A 17,012-nucleotide genomic window follows, 5' to 3' on the forward strand; every position below is an offset into this window, starting at 1 on the left:
TAGTAAGACATCGCATGCTGTTTCTTTGCCAAGTATGATTTCAACGATGAAAAACATGCTTCTATTTCTTTCGTATATACTAGAGTCATCTTAACTTTATGATAGTCACCTCATAAAATATTTCTAGAAGTTAGGAGTTTGCTAGCTTTCTTTCAAACTTTCTTTACGAAGCTTTCTAAGAACATCGCATGCCTTATCTCAATCTTTTGGCAATGAGGACATTGCCGCATTTTAAATTTGGGGGTGAGGTATTTATTTTCGACCTTGCTACTCTAAAAAAAAAAATTGAGAATAATAGCTCCACTGTCAATGCAATGGGAAACCCATGTTGATAAGAGTTAAGTTGTGAAAGGCACTTACCCGTAGTTGGATGTCCGCATGACACATGCAGGGGCAAGCCAAAACGAAAGTAAGTCACCAGGATCAATGCATAAATAAATTTACGAAGCTTTCTAAGAACATCGCATGCCTTATCTCAATCTTTTGGCAATGAGGACATTGCCGCATTTTAAATTTGGGGGTGAGGTATTTATTTTCGACCTTGCTACTCTAAAAAAAAAAATTGAGAATAATAGCTCCACTGTCAATGCAATGGGAAACCCATGTTGATAAGAGTTAAGTTGTGAAAGGCACTTACCCGTAGTTGGATGTCCGCATGACACATGCAGGGGCAAGCCAAAACGAAAGTAAGTCACCAGGATCAATGCATAAATAAATGACCACAACTCCGCTGCCAAGTATGTATGAGTTTAGTCTGAGAAAGAGCGCATTGCTCGTAGTTGGATGTCCGCATGACACACGTGGGGGCAAGCCAAAACGAAGGTAAGACACTTGGATCAACGCAAGGTCAGAAAAAAAAAATATAATAATGTCAAGAAATATGCAAGTATAAAATCATTTGATACCCCGGTGGAAAATTTTCTTTTTGAAATAAATCATGCGATGTTTCGAAAATTAGTAAAGTCCTTTTGAAGGTTAAGCTTGTAGTCCCTAGGTCTTATAAACATTTTAAGAAGAGACTTGAATAAAACTTAAGGAAATTTTGGTATATAGGATTTGAACGAAGCATTCTTGAGAAATCTAGGAAAAAGAACATTGTGGTCAATTCGCTAAAATAAATCTTTAGCTTATGCTTGAGGACAAGCATTGTTTAAATTTGGGGGTGTGATAACGGGTAGAAATGCACGTTATCATAGTGCTAAATTCTTAAACAATGCTGGCTTGCATTGATAAAACATGTTAAATTGTGTCCAAAAAACATTAGATTCATAATATTGCAGTCTCATGTGTTCATCGCATTAGAACAGTTGATTTTTGTATTTTTGTGTAGAATATGCAATGACGCAAGGCAGAAATTGCGATCATAGAAAATCATTGGTTGAGCGCAACATCACCGCAAGGCTTTGCGGTGATCGTGTTCACAAACATTTGCTCAAGAAGGATTGCCGCAACTTGGTCGGCGCAACATGGTGGGTGCATCTGGTTGAAAGACTAATTAATCACGATGAGACAGAAAGCTGTTGACAGTCGAATTTGAATTAAGTTGACAGTCGTTAACGATAACAAGTACATTCAGCTTTTTGGTGACAAATATTAGGCGCATCAATCAGGGAATTAAAGTCGTCCCATCTGTGCAATCATGAGAGAGAAGCCACCGTTCACCCTGGATGTTCTATAAATACCAAAGGCATCCTTCAGAAAAGGGGTTCACCGTTCCATCAGTCACGAGTTCTCCATCTTACGAGTTTAGCCTAGTTCTTAGATTTTCTTTTACTTCAAGGCGGACGCGAGAGAGGAGGTTGTGCCGACAGATCATTCCGATAAGCTTGGGAAAACGCCGAAAGCTTCAAGGACAGAGAGAGGACCAACGCCTGCAGAAGCAGAAATATCTTTGGAACTGAATAAAGAATTATAGTGTACAAGCCTCGATCAGCAAAGAATTTCTACCAGGCTCTCTACTTTTAACTTCCATTATTATTTTGTACTCCACTCATTTATCGAAATGGAATCTACTTCTCTATATCTGTTCACTTTCTGTTATTTACGCATGAGTAACTAAATCAGTTGAATGGGTTGAGAAGCATTTAGCTAGCACAACTAGGGAATCTTCATTCTATGCAATTGTATTATGTATGCTTCATTCGTCCATTAGAGATACTCGGGAGGGCAGTCTAAGGACAGGATCTAGGCTTGGGAAGGTCAGGTTAGAATCTAGGCTCGGGAGAGCCAGATTAGAATGCATAATCAAGAGATAGGAGCTTAAGAATAAGTACTATTCGCTATTAACACATCGCATACATCCTAGAGATAGAATATGATTGTATACGGTCACCTTGCCTTTATGCATTTTGCATCATCGCATAGGAAAAGAGTAGAGACTCAGGAATAAGCTCTATGGACACTTTTACATTCAACACATGCATCCTAGACTTAGAAGCATCGCATTTGCATTGGAAAATGACTTGTTGTTCATGGTTGTAGCATGATCGCATAAACGCATTCCCAAGTAATGCTAGCTAAAGACCTTCTCAACCCGTTCATCCGTATACTCAGTGCATCTATCACACAACTGGCTTTTCTCAAATCCGCCGCATTTGTTTATTTTTCATTAACGCAATCAACAACAAACCAACAACTATTTATTTATTTGGTTACCACAAAGTTTTTCTAAAAAATTATCAACGCAACCTGTTTTCACAAGTCCCTGAGTTTGACCCTGGACTTACCAGGAAACTCAGTGGAGTTTACACTTGGATTCCACTGAGGAAACTTGAGTGCACAATGTAATTTCACCATCGTATATCATCCATAATTTCACTTCATAAAATCAAGCATCAGTAAGTCAGTCTACAGAACCCAAAACATGGGCTCTGATACCAACTGTAATAACCCGACCCCTTAAGACTTAAGTTAGGCCATTACTAAATACATGCATGCATGGAACTTAAAACGACACCCTTTTATGGTGAAATAAATGCTATATAAATAAGGTAAGTTCAAAAGTCCTTCATTAAATTCAAATATTAAAAGCAAATAATAAGGTACCCATAAATCATAAATGATAATAATAAGTCTAAAAACAATTCTTAATAGTAAGTTTCAAACAGCAAAACTGAAAGTTGAAAAAAAAAACATGGAAAGAAATTTAAATATCATGAGCGGAAGCATAAAACTGGTCCCAGTGACTTGATCACGAATTCCGCTTGTCAATTGTCGGTGCATCTCTATCTTTACCTTAAACAACAACATGAGAAAGGATGAATATAAAATACTTAGTAAGTAATCCCACTACTGGGGTCGAGCTAGACATCTATGTTCTCTAGATGCCCACCCCTGGTGGAACATAAAAACTGCTCTAGTCCTCCTGGGACACATACATACATGAAAAAATAATTTCTATCCTACTGTAGTTAAGTATGCCCACTACCTCTGGTGAATCCCGAAAGAAACACAACCCTTTGTGAATCCTGAAGAAAATATAACCCCTGGCGAATCCCGAAGAAAACATAACCTCTGGTAAATCCTGAAGGAAACACAACCCTTGGTGAATCCCGAAGGAAACATAATCTTTGGTGAATCCCGAAGGAAACATAATATCTGGTGAATCCCGAATGAAACACAATATTTGGTGGATCCCGAAGGAAACACAATATCTAGTGGGCATCTAACTAATCAGTAAAGACACTATCACAGTCTTAACATCACAATTATCACAATATGGTTCTATAACATACATATACACCTCAACATCATGGCTATACCACATGCATATATGCCTCAATATCTTCATATCAAATACAATCTTAGTGAATCAAGTATCATTTCTTACTAGCATGCAAGTATCTACGTGCATCAATAAATCTTTCAGATTCTCATACAATAACATATATCGGTCATACTATACTATCCATCTATCATGCTATCGTTTTGTCATAATAATCAACTATCATGCTGGCATATATCTAGTGTCTGGCCGTGGGTAGGATTACTTACATCGAAGTCAAATTCAGATATTAATCCAAGATAATGGTCTCCAACAAAATAAATCCTGAATTAAGTCCCCTAATACAGACATAATACTAAATTTCAGTCTTTGGAACCAAGACCCAAACATACAAATTTAATCCAACGATCACCAATTAACTTACCCAAACGAAATTTGATCAACAAACACTTGTAAGATTTCGACTCCAAAATCTCCTCTTGGCAGATTTTAAAACCCAAATGGACGACGACTTAGAACCTTCAAAATACTTAAAATTAAACCATTATTTAGTCCAATAATCAATAGATGCCCAAAAACCAACAACAAGGATCACAACGCTTACCAAACTACTTGCTGAACGAACTCGAATCCGCTAGGCAGCACGTTGTGCACTCCGAAGTACGCCGATCTTGGATCTAAATTCCAAATATAATCGACATCAACCAAAAAGGAATCCAAAATTTAATGGGCAACCAAGAACCTTCCAAAACTCAACTGCTCTTACCCAAAACTTACCAACACTAGCCGAAATCCGATGAACGACAGCGAAGGAAGGCAGTGACCAACGGAGATCGGCGGCTGGGCTCGGGCGTCGGGTTGGACGAGCAGCTCGGCCTCAACCAAACAGGGTTGGGTGGCGTCGAGTGGCTATTGGAAGAAATGGTGTGGTGGCTAGTCATGAAGGCAGCGGCTAGAGTTGAAGCTCGAAGTGGTGGCGTCGCTCAGCTGGGCTAGTTCGCGCGTGAAGGCCAGCGCGACTCCAACAGATCTGACAGACGACGTCGAACGAAGCTAACGTGTGGCTGGGCTTCACGTCTGACTAGTGGCGCGCTGAAGAGGCTTCAGATCGGCGACTGCTCATCGGCGTTAGGCTCTGTGGAAATTGCGGCTGCTGGGAGCTTCGACGGCGAGCATTTTCACGGGGGAGGGGGAGTGAGGAAGAAGGAGAAGGGAAATTTTTGTTTTTATTAAAATAATAATAATAATAATAACTTAAAAACTTGAAATAAAATAAACTTTATTTTATTCTTTTCCTTATTTCACTTTATTTTATTAACTTCTTTTCTTTCCCAAAAATGGAATTAATTCCTGTCATTAATTTTCAAATTGAATAATTTCAACGTCAAATTCATTAACTTCCCGCAATTACAATTGAAGTTCAAAATTCCAAAAATACCCTCAAATAATAAAAATTAGTGAAATTACATTAATAAAAAAAATGTGGGGTGTTACATACCCAACCCTATCTATATACTTATATACCGTTTTGGCTATATACTTAAACTTGATCATTTTTATGTCTCTACATAAAGTTTAAATATTCATGTTATAGTCATGGGTTCATTAGTTTATTAGATTTAGGAATCTATTAATGCAATTTATATATTCAATAAAAACTTTAATGAAATAATCTCAATAACATCTTTATCGAATATAGAAACATGTTTAAAGTTTACAAACTATGAGTTTCATGACATATAACCCAACATTTATGTTTATCCTATTGGGTTGTATGTCCTAAAACTCGCAGTTTGTAAGATTAAACATATTCCATTTTCAATAAAGATGTTATTGAGGTCTTGTTCAATAAAACTGTTATTGAATATATAAATTGCACAAAATCTAATAAACTAAGATCTATGGCCACTACATGAGTACTTGGACTTTATGTGGAGACGTAAGAGTGGATCAAGTTCGAGTAGATAGCCAAAATGGTCCATAAGTATACGGATAAGGCTGAGTATCTTATTCTGGAAACACTATCAGATGTGGTCCACTTTGTACTTTGTACAAACGAAGTGATCCCGAATCGTTTATGAGGAGACATGCGAGTGAGGATGTCTTATGCAAAGAGTTTATATAAGACCAGACCAAGGAATAAGTCATTCTTGCTTTATAATATTGTTTACTGTTTAAGACGGACTATTTCAAAGCAATGACCTAGGTAATTATATATGACATACGAATGTTGATTACTTCGGTTTAAAGAGTTTAGCCAATTAATCTCGGTTCATTGGAGTCCATGATCTGTAGGTCCATTAGGTCTCCTACTAGCTCACAAATGGATTAAACCTTAGAATAACATGATGAGAGAATTTGAAATGTTCAAATTCGAATTAAGGGAATCAATAATTATATATGATATAATCACATGTTTAATTATCAAATTAAACGAAATTGAAAAATTAGATAATATTTAAATTTGATTTAAATATTAATGGCATGAATAGATATTCATGTTTGTGGAATTGGTGTATTAATAACTTAATATTGGATATTGAATTATTTTAATTAATTAAATTATTTATTAAATTATATTTAAAAATTAATTGTTTGAATTAATTTTGAAAATTGAAATTTATGAAAATTCAAATAATAAAATCATAAAATCAATTTTTGTTTTAATTTAAGTTTTGGAAATTTAAATTTAAATTTGAAAATTTTGATTTTTAAATAAAATTGATTTTAAAATTGACTTTTAAATAAATTTGATTTTAAAATCAAAATTTCAACTTAGTGGGACATTAGACACTAAATTCTCACTTAATCCACAAGTTGGTGGTGTCAATCTTGGATGCATTCTGAATGCATGCTTGAGTTAAATAAAAACTCAACAAATTCGAGCTGTTTTTAGAGTTTTGCATGGCTAATTTTGCAGAAAAAAAGGCTGAAGAAGAAGTTCTTCACTCTTTAGCTATAAACCAGATAATTTCTTCTCAAAATTCTCTTAAATTCATCTCATTTTAGGTTCCACCACCCAATCTAAGGTCCTAGAGAATAGTAGGGAAGATCAAATGGTGGTCTACAAGCATTTGGAGAGGAAATTCAAGTTGGATTCAAAGATTGAAAAGTTCTTCAAAGGTATATCTTCAAAATCCTTTTTTTAGTTTATGAACTTGCATGTTTCTATGCTAAAGTTGATGGAATTAGAGTGCTTAAGATCCCAATTGTTTCCACTAATTGCATGCTAACTCCATCATATCCTATGGTGGAGTTTTAATCTATATAACATACATTATGTAATATAATAAAATTAAATCATACATCACATGTATAAAATAATAGATAGCAACATTGGACCAAAAATTGACATCCAATAATTAATTAAATTAATATAACTCTCATGTTAATTTAATTAACCAAAAAGCAAATAAATTACATAATAATTCAAAACAAGCCTAAAAACTTCTCCTTGAAACCGCTACCATGCTCTAACATACGGTCTGGAGGTCGTCTAGTGCGCATGCGTCTCATTCGGAGCATAACGACGCTCCACGACAACATTGTTACACTGCTTTTACCTTGCCACAGTGTAACATTACGTTCTCGGGAGCATAGTTATGCTGGTTTGGAGCTTACTGTAGCGTAATGCTACGCTCCACGCAATGTCGTTACATTCTATCTCAGCGTCGCAACGCTGGTGCCGAGCGTAGCTACGTTGGGCATTCTACCTTACAGTGAATTACGCTGCATCTTATGCTCCAAGGTCGAATGCAACCTTTGCTTCAATCATTTTTTCATTTTGTTCCATTCTTGTTCCAAATTTCTCCAAGTTAAAGCCTGATTCTTGGTAAATACTTCACCACGAGCAACATGGACTTGACTTGGTTGCAAGAAAATAAATGCCCAAAAAATACTAGACCCTTATAAATCAAATCGAATCAATACAATAAACTAATGCAAATTTTTAAAACATCCAAGTGCAAACCCAAGCATACTTTCACAATGTAGTGCTAATAACCCACAAAAACTCTAAAATTATGTTATAAAAAAAAAATTCAGAGATACGATTGGGCTCTGATACCAATTGAAACAACTGAAATTTTCGCAGCAGAAGTGTATGAACGATTATGTCTCAGATTTAGTTTGTAAAAACCCAATAAAACATATATACGAAAACATAGGATAAACAACAAGTGCTAAGCATGCTTTTTCTATAGAATTTCAGAGAAGAAAGGGAGATCAAATATTAACCCTTAAAGAAACAATTCTTCACATTTTCTCTCCATAGAAAGAGTTCACAGACCTCTCCTGTTCACAGCAACACGAACCACAACAAGATCACGAAATTGACAAGTAGGATACCACCACAACATTACCTTGTTATTCTCAAGGTGAGAATCACAGAGAGTTTGGTGGACTTCTGTGGGTTAATTTTGGTGAATGGAAGAAGAAGTCTCTTTGAGAGAAAATATAGAAGAGAAGAAGATCAAGGCTGAGAGAGCTTCTTTAAAGAAATTTCACGTCAAATGTGATTTTGTGTACCAAACTCCTCTGTGATTGTTATTTTGAGAGATGTGAGAGTTCCATAACTCCCTCTACTAATTAATCCATAACTCTCAAGGAGTTATAATTTGAATTTAAAATTCAAATTCTATTTAATTATAGTAACCAATTGTATAATTAAACCATATATTATATCTCATATAATATATAACCTATAGTTTATTATATCACATATAATATAATTTATAGATTAAATTCTCTCATATAACCTATAGTTTTAATATGAATCAAATTCATATTATTTAACCTATAGTTTTTATATGAATCATATTCATATAATTAAATTTGATCATATTCAAATATTTATTTCTCTCATTTAAACTTTATAATATAATGTATCGATATACATTATATTAATTGTATCACATACAATTAATTTGAAAAATTCAAATTAAACCAAAATTAATTTGGTTCTCATTAGTCCTTATTAAGTTAATAAGGGGACCTTATAGATCTACAGATTGAAACTCCAATGGCACTAGGTTAATTAATTAAACTCTCTAACTAAATTAATCTCCATTCATTAACTGTCGGTCACTCCACTAAAGACTGATAGCTGCACTTTTGCACTATAGATATATTTTTATGTCCATTGAATATAACTAATCAACTGCGTGTTGACCCTTCACAAATTGCTCGGAAGTATGACTGGATCAAAATTATTGTTTTACCCCTGTAGTTACATCTAACTCCTTAAATACCACTGATCCCTCTAATGAACAATTAGTCATAGTCTAGCTATGACTGAACTCTTCTCGATCTAAGAAAGGGTGTGGTGCCACATTGTTCAAGACTCGAAATCAACCTTTAAGAGAATAATTTATCTACTTATCCTAACAACAGGAAGGAGTGGATTCTTTCTTGTGTAACTACGTTCCCAGCTCCCTAATCAGACGAATCCCCAAAATGGTAGGCATATTGAGTCGACAAATCTGACCACTCTCATCCATGCAGATCAAAGGATCGCCCTCATAGGCAGGGGTTCACAACTCATTCAGAATTAAGATCAAGTAACCTATGGTCATCTTGGTGAAATGCAAGTCTCTTCTGGTTACGGTGTTATAAAGAGAGAAGATTCTCGACTGAAAGAAGAGGTTAGTCAATATTTCGTGGTCCGGTCTTATACAAACTCTTTGTATATGATATCCTTGCTCACATTTCTCCACATGAATTATTATGATCAAATCATTTGTAACACTTTATAACAATTGTAACAATTACAAAGTGAGTCGTATCCGTAATGTCACCAAGATGAGATATCATGCCTTATCTATCTACAAAGACCATTTAGGTTATTACTCAAACATGATCCACCTGTATGTCACCACATACATGTTTAAGCTACATCAAATAACCTTGGATCTTAGTTTATTGATTTTGGGTTAATGCAACTACAAGTCAAATAAAATAACACTTATTTAATTTAGTAAATAATTTGTTCATTCAAATGATTTACAAATTACGAAGCTACGAGATTTAGGACATCAACCTCAATATGGCCCACTACCTTATTAAGTTAGTATAAACAACCCAACTTCAATAGTAAATACTATTGAACTTGCACATTTATCGAGTAACTCTATCTTTCCCATTTTTTTTTTTATATATTTTTCACATTTACTAAGGAACTTTATCTTTCTCTCTATTACTACTTTTCACATTTACCATGCGACTCCATCTCACTTTCTTCATCTACTTTTCACAATTATCGAAAAACTCAATTTTACAATTGTACACCCCAAACACAAACTTACTAGCTCAAACATATTAACCCCCAACTTCCACTCAGTGGGCCAAACGCTTTTTAAGAATATTTTAAAACTTTTTAGAGGGAGTTTGAGGTAAGAAGTTGGTTATTATAATCTTAGGTTATTATAGTTGTGTTAATAATAGTTTGTGTCTGAGGTATAGATTATTTTATTTTGGGTTATAATAGTATGTGTTTGAAGTGTAAACTATTTTAGTTTGAGAAGGAAATAGTAAACATTATAGCAAAGAATAAAAAGTTGATGAATGTAAAATGGTAAATATTGTAGCAAATAATAAGTATTATAGCAAATGAAGATTCTAAAATAATATTGATTATAACTAATTGGGGATTACAAAAATAGTATTTACTTACTATGGTTATTATAGTTTTAGGATAATCTTTACCCCAAACGTCCCTTTAAAAATTTTAAAATATTTTGATATAAAATACAAAGTTTAAGGATATTTTGTATAATTTAACCTTGTATTTAAAAACATCACAAGTTGAAGATGCGAAGATTAAACCTTCTACCTTAGCAAAAAGGAAAAAAAAATACATTACAAATTCAAGTCTATATTAATTAGATATATATTTTTATTTTTTTTAATTTTTTTTTAATGTGGCTATAAAAAATTGCTAGAGAATAGTGGAGCTAAGCTAGCCATCGATTTTATTTAATATATTTATTTTGTTTAAAGAAAAAGTTACTTTTTTGTTTTTGTGTGCGTGTATACATAATTTCAATAATTTAAAATAGACAGGAAACATGATCAAAATTGTACAGTAGATGTTCCTATATAGACCCAAAATTTCAATTTTTCCTTCGTACATAAAGAGTTTCTCACCAATGATTACTCCAACACATTCAAAAAGATAATACTCGCGATGGGCAATATTAAATGCAAGAGTGGTGCAACCAGACATGAGCATTAAAAAAAAAAAAACAGCAAGATGTTAAATTCCATATGTGGTGCAACCATTTATGTCTGAAAAGCATAAGTTCTAAACTGGCTCCACATTGATTAAAGTGTTTTCTTCCTACTAAAACCATACACTGTTGAGCTTTGGGGATCTGAAATATAATCTAATCTATAAAACAATTATTAAAATAGTGCATATTGGGAGTGCTTGAAGGGAGTAGTACTTTACTCACAACCACCAAAGATTGAGAAATAAAAAAGAAAGATAGAGAGAACCTTGCAAAATTGATAAAGAATTAACAAAGAAGTTGGATGTGAGGTTGTAGTAGTTCTCACGCTATTTGTCTTTATTGTAATGTGACAACCACTATGGATCATCATACAACGTGTTGGAAATGATTTGCATGGATAGATTTAGAATTGCCTATAAACTATAAATATCAAGACATTTTATCTCACGCATGTTGTTGTTGTCATTCGTCCATCGAATGGATGGGTGGGTGAGCGAAAAAAATAAATTTTTATTACTTAACATTTTATTTATAAATTATTTTTTAAAATTAAATTCTAATTGTCCGGACCATGATCATTATAATTTTCAAGCAAAACGACGCCGTTTTGTAGCATCATTAACCCTAAAGCAAACCGACATCGTTTTGATGATTTTTAAAATACCTTCCGATGACGGTTGTAAATATTTTGGTCATCTTGGCCCATTTTTCAAGTGCCTTAAAAAAAAATTTCCCTCTCATTTCTTCACTTTTTAGATGGCAGTTTAAAATGCAATCATATGTCCACCTTTGATGGCAGTTTACAACCATCATCTTATATTAAATTTTCGTAAAAGTACAAAAATTTCTAAAAAAAAACGAGGCATGTTTTTCTAAAACTGATATCATATAGTCAATATGTCTTCATTTATAAAATGCCAACTAACATCTAAAGCCAAATTTGTTATAATGGATGAAAATCATCAGTATTTTGTTTCAAAAATACCCTTGAACTTTTAAAAGTTTAAAAAATACCTATAATCTTAAAAAAAAAATTAAAAAAATACTCTTACTATTAATATATAACAAAAATTGTTAATATCTATAAACTTTCAAAAGATGTATTAATACTCTTACCTAAAAAGTTAAAAATGCTCTTACTATTTATCTATGCCCATCATCTCCCTCTTCCATTTCCTCTCTTTTTCCTACTTCAATGTATGACCTAACATTTATCTATCTTCTTTGTTTTTCCTCCTCTCTTACTCTCCTTCTCGTTAACTGTTTTACCTTTGTTTCTTACATTAAAATTGTCCCTTTCAATTAAGGTATATAGATTATAACAAGAAAGACAACAACGGAAGCACCAAGAGAGGATCTTAAGACTTATATGTTTCAACAAGGTTTTACGGGAGTAGTTAAGCGTGTGCTAATAGCCAAACACATCATTTTGTATTTGTTAATTTATCGTCTATGTAAGTTTTAAGAGGTGATTTTGATTTTAGATGTTTGTGAGACTTTGTGAGATTTTATGTTTTCACTTGAAGTTTTGATTTATATTTTGTTGTGAGAAAATTGATGTAAGAATTGGACAAATTAGAGAAAAATAAGCATTAACGATTTGTATTCATATACTAACAGTAAGAGTATCTTTTACCTTTTCTTTTAAGCTTAAGAGTATTTTCTAAACTTTTGAAAATTTATAAATATTTTTTAATAAAATATTAATAATTTTCATCCAAAATTAATGAGAAATTATTTTCAGACAGAGAATTTCTTAACTTTTAAAGTCTAAAATAATTTTCACACAAATTAGAAAGTCTCGAAATATTTTATATAATTTAACCTTATATTTTTAATACGACAAGTTGAAAAATTCGAAGATTTAAATTTTCAAGTTTTTGTTTTTTTGTGCATGTATGTACTTTTTATAATATAAAAAAAATAGGTAACATGGTCAAAACTGAGCAGTAAATGTTCCGATCTACTATGGGGCACATGCCTCCGTCTTCTCCTACCTACCACGCCACTCTTCTTTATGATACTAAAATATTACTTATATCTGTACTTACCAATAATCATAATTAAAATTATGTAATATTTAATTTTGATCGTCGTACAAAGATAAGTAATACTTTAGAAGCATCTAAGTATTGTGTCCTCTCATTTTTTTAGGTAAGGATTTGCATTTTTTAATATATTAGATCGATACTCCTATTTTCGTCTTCTTATCAGTACAATAATTGTGGGGTAAGGGATCGAATCTCTGATCTCTTGAAAAGAATACTATACAAATTATCATTGAGTTAAACTCACTTTGACTTTTTTCTTTTTCATCTTTCTCACATTTTTTCTATTAAATTGATTTTTTTAAACATAGAGGAAGTCGTTACAAGTCAAATTTGACATTTATTAGAGAAAAATGTTAGAAATAAAGTTAAATTACAAAAACCTAACTCATGAACTTTGTCTTTGGCTAAAAACAAACCTATTATTTCAAACTCCTATTAGAGTATAATTCAATTAGGATGTTGGATTTACAACAAAAATTGAGACATAAACACAATTACACTATTCTAATTCATTGCCGCACGCATTTTAAATCTAGGATAGATATAAAAACTATATATGAAAAATTTGGGTCGAAACTTCAAAATTTTGAGATTTCGATAGGTTTAAAATTTGGGAGAATTTCAGTTTTCCCTCAATTTCTCGAAATTTCATTTTTTTTTTTTTAATCATTAGTTATACTAGCTCAATGAAAGTTTTGTCTCTTTTACCATAAAAGAATTTTATTTTCAAGAAACCACATTTTTATTTTTAATTTCATTCAAATCTTGTTTTTATTGTATTTTTACATCATTTCATCTCAAAATGGAATTAGTGTAAGTTTTATTTCTTTTACCATCTAAAACTTTCAATTTAAAGACATCAAAATTGAGGAAAATAACATATATTTATTTTTAAGTTCATTCAAAAAAATTTCATTGAATATCCATATCATTTCGCCTTAAAATTGAATTGATATGAGTTTTTGTTTCTTTTACCATCCAAAGCTTTCACTTCCAAGAAATTAAAATTGACACATATTTATTTATAATTCCATTCATACTTTTCCATTGAATTTTTCACATAATTTTAACTCAAACTTAAATTGATGCGAGTTCTCTAATATTCTTCTTATTATCTCAATCTATGTGAAAAGTTTTCTTTTACTTCTTTATTTTCCATTATGTTGTGTTATGTTTAATGTATCACTCTTATATTTAATGTTATGATTTTATATTATTATTATGTTATGTTATGTAAGTTTAATGCTATGATTTTTCATTTTTTTTAATCAATTTTATTTTATGATAAAAATTTATAGTTAATATGTGTGCAAATATTTTATGTCTTTTAATTAATTAATTGATAATATTTGATATTATTTTGAAATTATTTTTTTAATTTATGTTCTCACATCGATATTTGCACATATATTTTACAATATACATCTAAATATTGTCTTACTCTATACAAATAATGATTAAGAATATAGTCTAATTCAGCTATGATTAAAGTTTCATTAATTACTTATAATAATTACTATCAATTTTTTTTTTTTATAAAGTTTCCTCAAATTTTTATTGATATCGATATTTCCACAATTTGATATTTCGAATCTTGATTATATTCTTGAAAGAATAAAAGGATTTTTAACATAGACTATAAAATTTAGCGAAATTTACTTTTGTTATTTAACATTCTAAAACATGTTTCTAATCATTCAAAACTGATTTTAACCACATGAAAATTGTAAAACTAATTTTGAATGATAAAAATTGTGTGACTGATTTTCAACCGAGAAAAAATATCTAAACCATTTCTAAATCAATTCCAAAACATATCACTCATTTACATGAACCTCAACACATCCCAGGGCTATATATATGATATATATTCATATCCATACATACAAAGTCACAGCTAAAGCCTGTAGTTTCTGCACTCTCATTTTTACTTTCTGTCATCTTCTTTTCGTCTCTCCATGGATTCCCAAACACACGTTGCTCTCATTTCCAGCCCCGGAATGGGTCACCTCTTTCCCTCACTCGAGCTCGCCACGCGCCTCTCCACGCGCCACCACCTCACCGTCACTGTTTTCATCGTCCCCTCCCACTCCTCCAACGCCGAAAACAAAGTCATCGCCGCCGCCGAAGCCGCCGGTCTCTTCACCGTCGTCGAACTCCCTCCGGCCGACATGTCCGACGTCACCGACTCCTCCGTCGTTGGCCGTCTCGCCATCACCATGCGCCGCCATGTCCCGATTCTACGCTCCGCCGTCTCCGCCCTTACCTCCCTTCCCTCCGTCCTCATCGCCGACATCTTCGCCACCGAATCCTTCGCCGTCGCCGACGAGTTCCACATGGCGAAATACGTCTTCGTTGCCTCTAATGCATGGTTCTTAGCCTTAACCGTTTACGCCCAGGTTTGGGACAAGCAAATCGTTGGGCAGTACGTGGACCAGAAAGAACCGCTTCAAATCCCTGGATGCGAACCGGTTCGCCCATGCGACGTTATCGACCCGCTTCTGGACCGGACCCAACCACAGTATTTCGAAATCGTCAAGGTGGGGATGGGAATAGCGTCGTGCGACGGCGTTTTGGTTAACACGTGGGACGACTTGCAAGGTCGCACGCTCGCATCTTTCCGAGATCGGAATCTGTTGGGTAAAATCATGAAGCCGCCGGTTTACTCTATTGGACCGATCGTGAGGCAGTCCGGTTCGAAGAAAGGCGGTTCGAGCGAGTTGTTCAACTGGTTGAGTAAGCAACCCACTGAGTCAGTGATCTACGTCTCGTTCGGGAGCGGTGGAACGCTGTCGTTTGAGCAAATGACAGAAGTGGCTCACGGTTTGGAGATGAGTCGTCAGAGATTTGTTTGGGTGGTACGCGCCCCAAAGGTAAATATTTATATTTACTATTGACCTAACTAATATAATTTATTAGATTTAAATACTATTTTTGTTGTTCTACTTTTTGTTTTTATTCATTTTAATCCTTTAAAATGTTCATTTTGATCTATATATTTTAAATTTGATTTATTTTGGTTCATATATTTTCAATTTTGATTCATTTTGATCGATATATTTTCAAATTTAATTCATTTTGGTTCATATACTTTAAAATGATCATTTTTTATCTTTTACTTTTAACTCTGATTCATTTTGATCATTAAACTTTCAGATGACCATTTTTATTCTTTAAAAATAAAAATGAATCAACAAAATGACAACTTTTTATAAGTATAAGAACCAAAATAAATTAAAATTAAAAAGTATAAGAATTAAAATGAGCATTTTTAAAGTACAACGATCAAAATAAATCAGAGTTAAAAATATAAACATCAAAATAAATAATTTAGAAATGTAAGGATCAAAAGACTAAAATAGTATTTAATCTTAAATTCTATTATTTAATCACTTTAAAACTTCTACCCCTAGCATATTTCATGTAAAATTTCGAGTGGAGCATTTCGAGCGGGATCTACCTTATTACTCGATTAAAATTTATCACTTAACAATTCTTTAAAAATATTATTATTTGAGTAAATACTAATTGCACACATTTTCATACATTTACTTCCATCACAAATTTCAATTACAAACAAGAAAAATATTTAAATAAAATATGTTTTGTTTTTGTAAAAAAATAGTTTGCCACTGGACAATTAGACCCTTCTTTTTTTTTTTTTTTTTATAATACTTTATTGTTCATTCAATTTAATCTTTATACTTATAAATATCTAATTAGCCTCTATACTTTAACTAAATCTCAAATTTAGGTAATAATGCTAGTTTAACGATTTATATTATAGGTAAGATCAGACGGTGCGTATTTCACGACGGGGGATGGGAGTGAGGAGCAATCAGCGGGGAAGTTTTTGCCAGAGGGATTTTTGGAGCGCACAAGCGAGGTGGGATTTGTGGTATCAATGTGGGCGGACCAGACGGCGGTGTTGGGAAGTCCGGCGGTGGGTGGTTTTTTCACGCACGGCGGATGGAACTCGGCGTTGGAAGGGATAACGAACGGAGTTCC

The 17,012-nt window shown here is 32.9% G+C and overlaps 1 protein-coding gene and 1 long non-coding RNA gene across 4 annotated transcripts; one reads left to right on the top strand and one right to left on the bottom strand.

The window, feature by feature from the left end:
- Positions 1-3,012: 3,012 nt before the first annotated feature.
- On the bottom strand, positions 3,013-4,937 carry LOC150030279 (uncharacterized). 3 transcript variants are annotated; one of them, XR_016527105.1, is made up of 4 exons: positions 4,502-4,937; positions 4,329-4,401; positions 4,149-4,253; positions 3,013-4,062 (listed from the first exon to the last, which is right to left on the bottom strand). It is a non-coding gene; the product is annotated as an uncharacterized LOC150030279 (long non-coding RNA). The 3 variants fall into 3 exon arrangements; XR_016527106.1 differs by having other exon boundaries at positions 3,013-3,234; positions 3,428-4,253; XR_016527104.1 differs by having other exon boundaries at positions 3,013-4,253.
- A 9,866-nt stretch (positions 4,938-14,803) lies between these two features.
- On the top strand, positions 14,804-17,007 carry LOC120072307 (anthocyanidin 3-O-glucosyltransferase 5-like; the record flags this gene model as incomplete). Its single annotated transcript, XM_039024765.2, has 2 exons — positions 14,804-15,877; positions 16,792-17,007. Coding segments are annotated over exons 1-2 (1,131 nt in total), but the record flags the coding sequence as incomplete, so codon positions are not given.
- Between the last annotated feature and the right edge of the window lie 5 nt (positions 17,008-17,012).

The sequence above is a fragment of the Benincasa hispida genome, unplaced genomic scaffold, assembly GCF_027475165.1.
Source record: "Benincasa hispida cultivar pf3 unplaced genomic scaffold, pf3_genome.v1.1 HicScf357, whole genome shotgun sequence".
Lineage (NCBI taxonomy): Eukaryota > Viridiplantae > Streptophyta > Magnoliopsida > Cucurbitales > Cucurbitaceae > Benincasa > Benincasa hispida.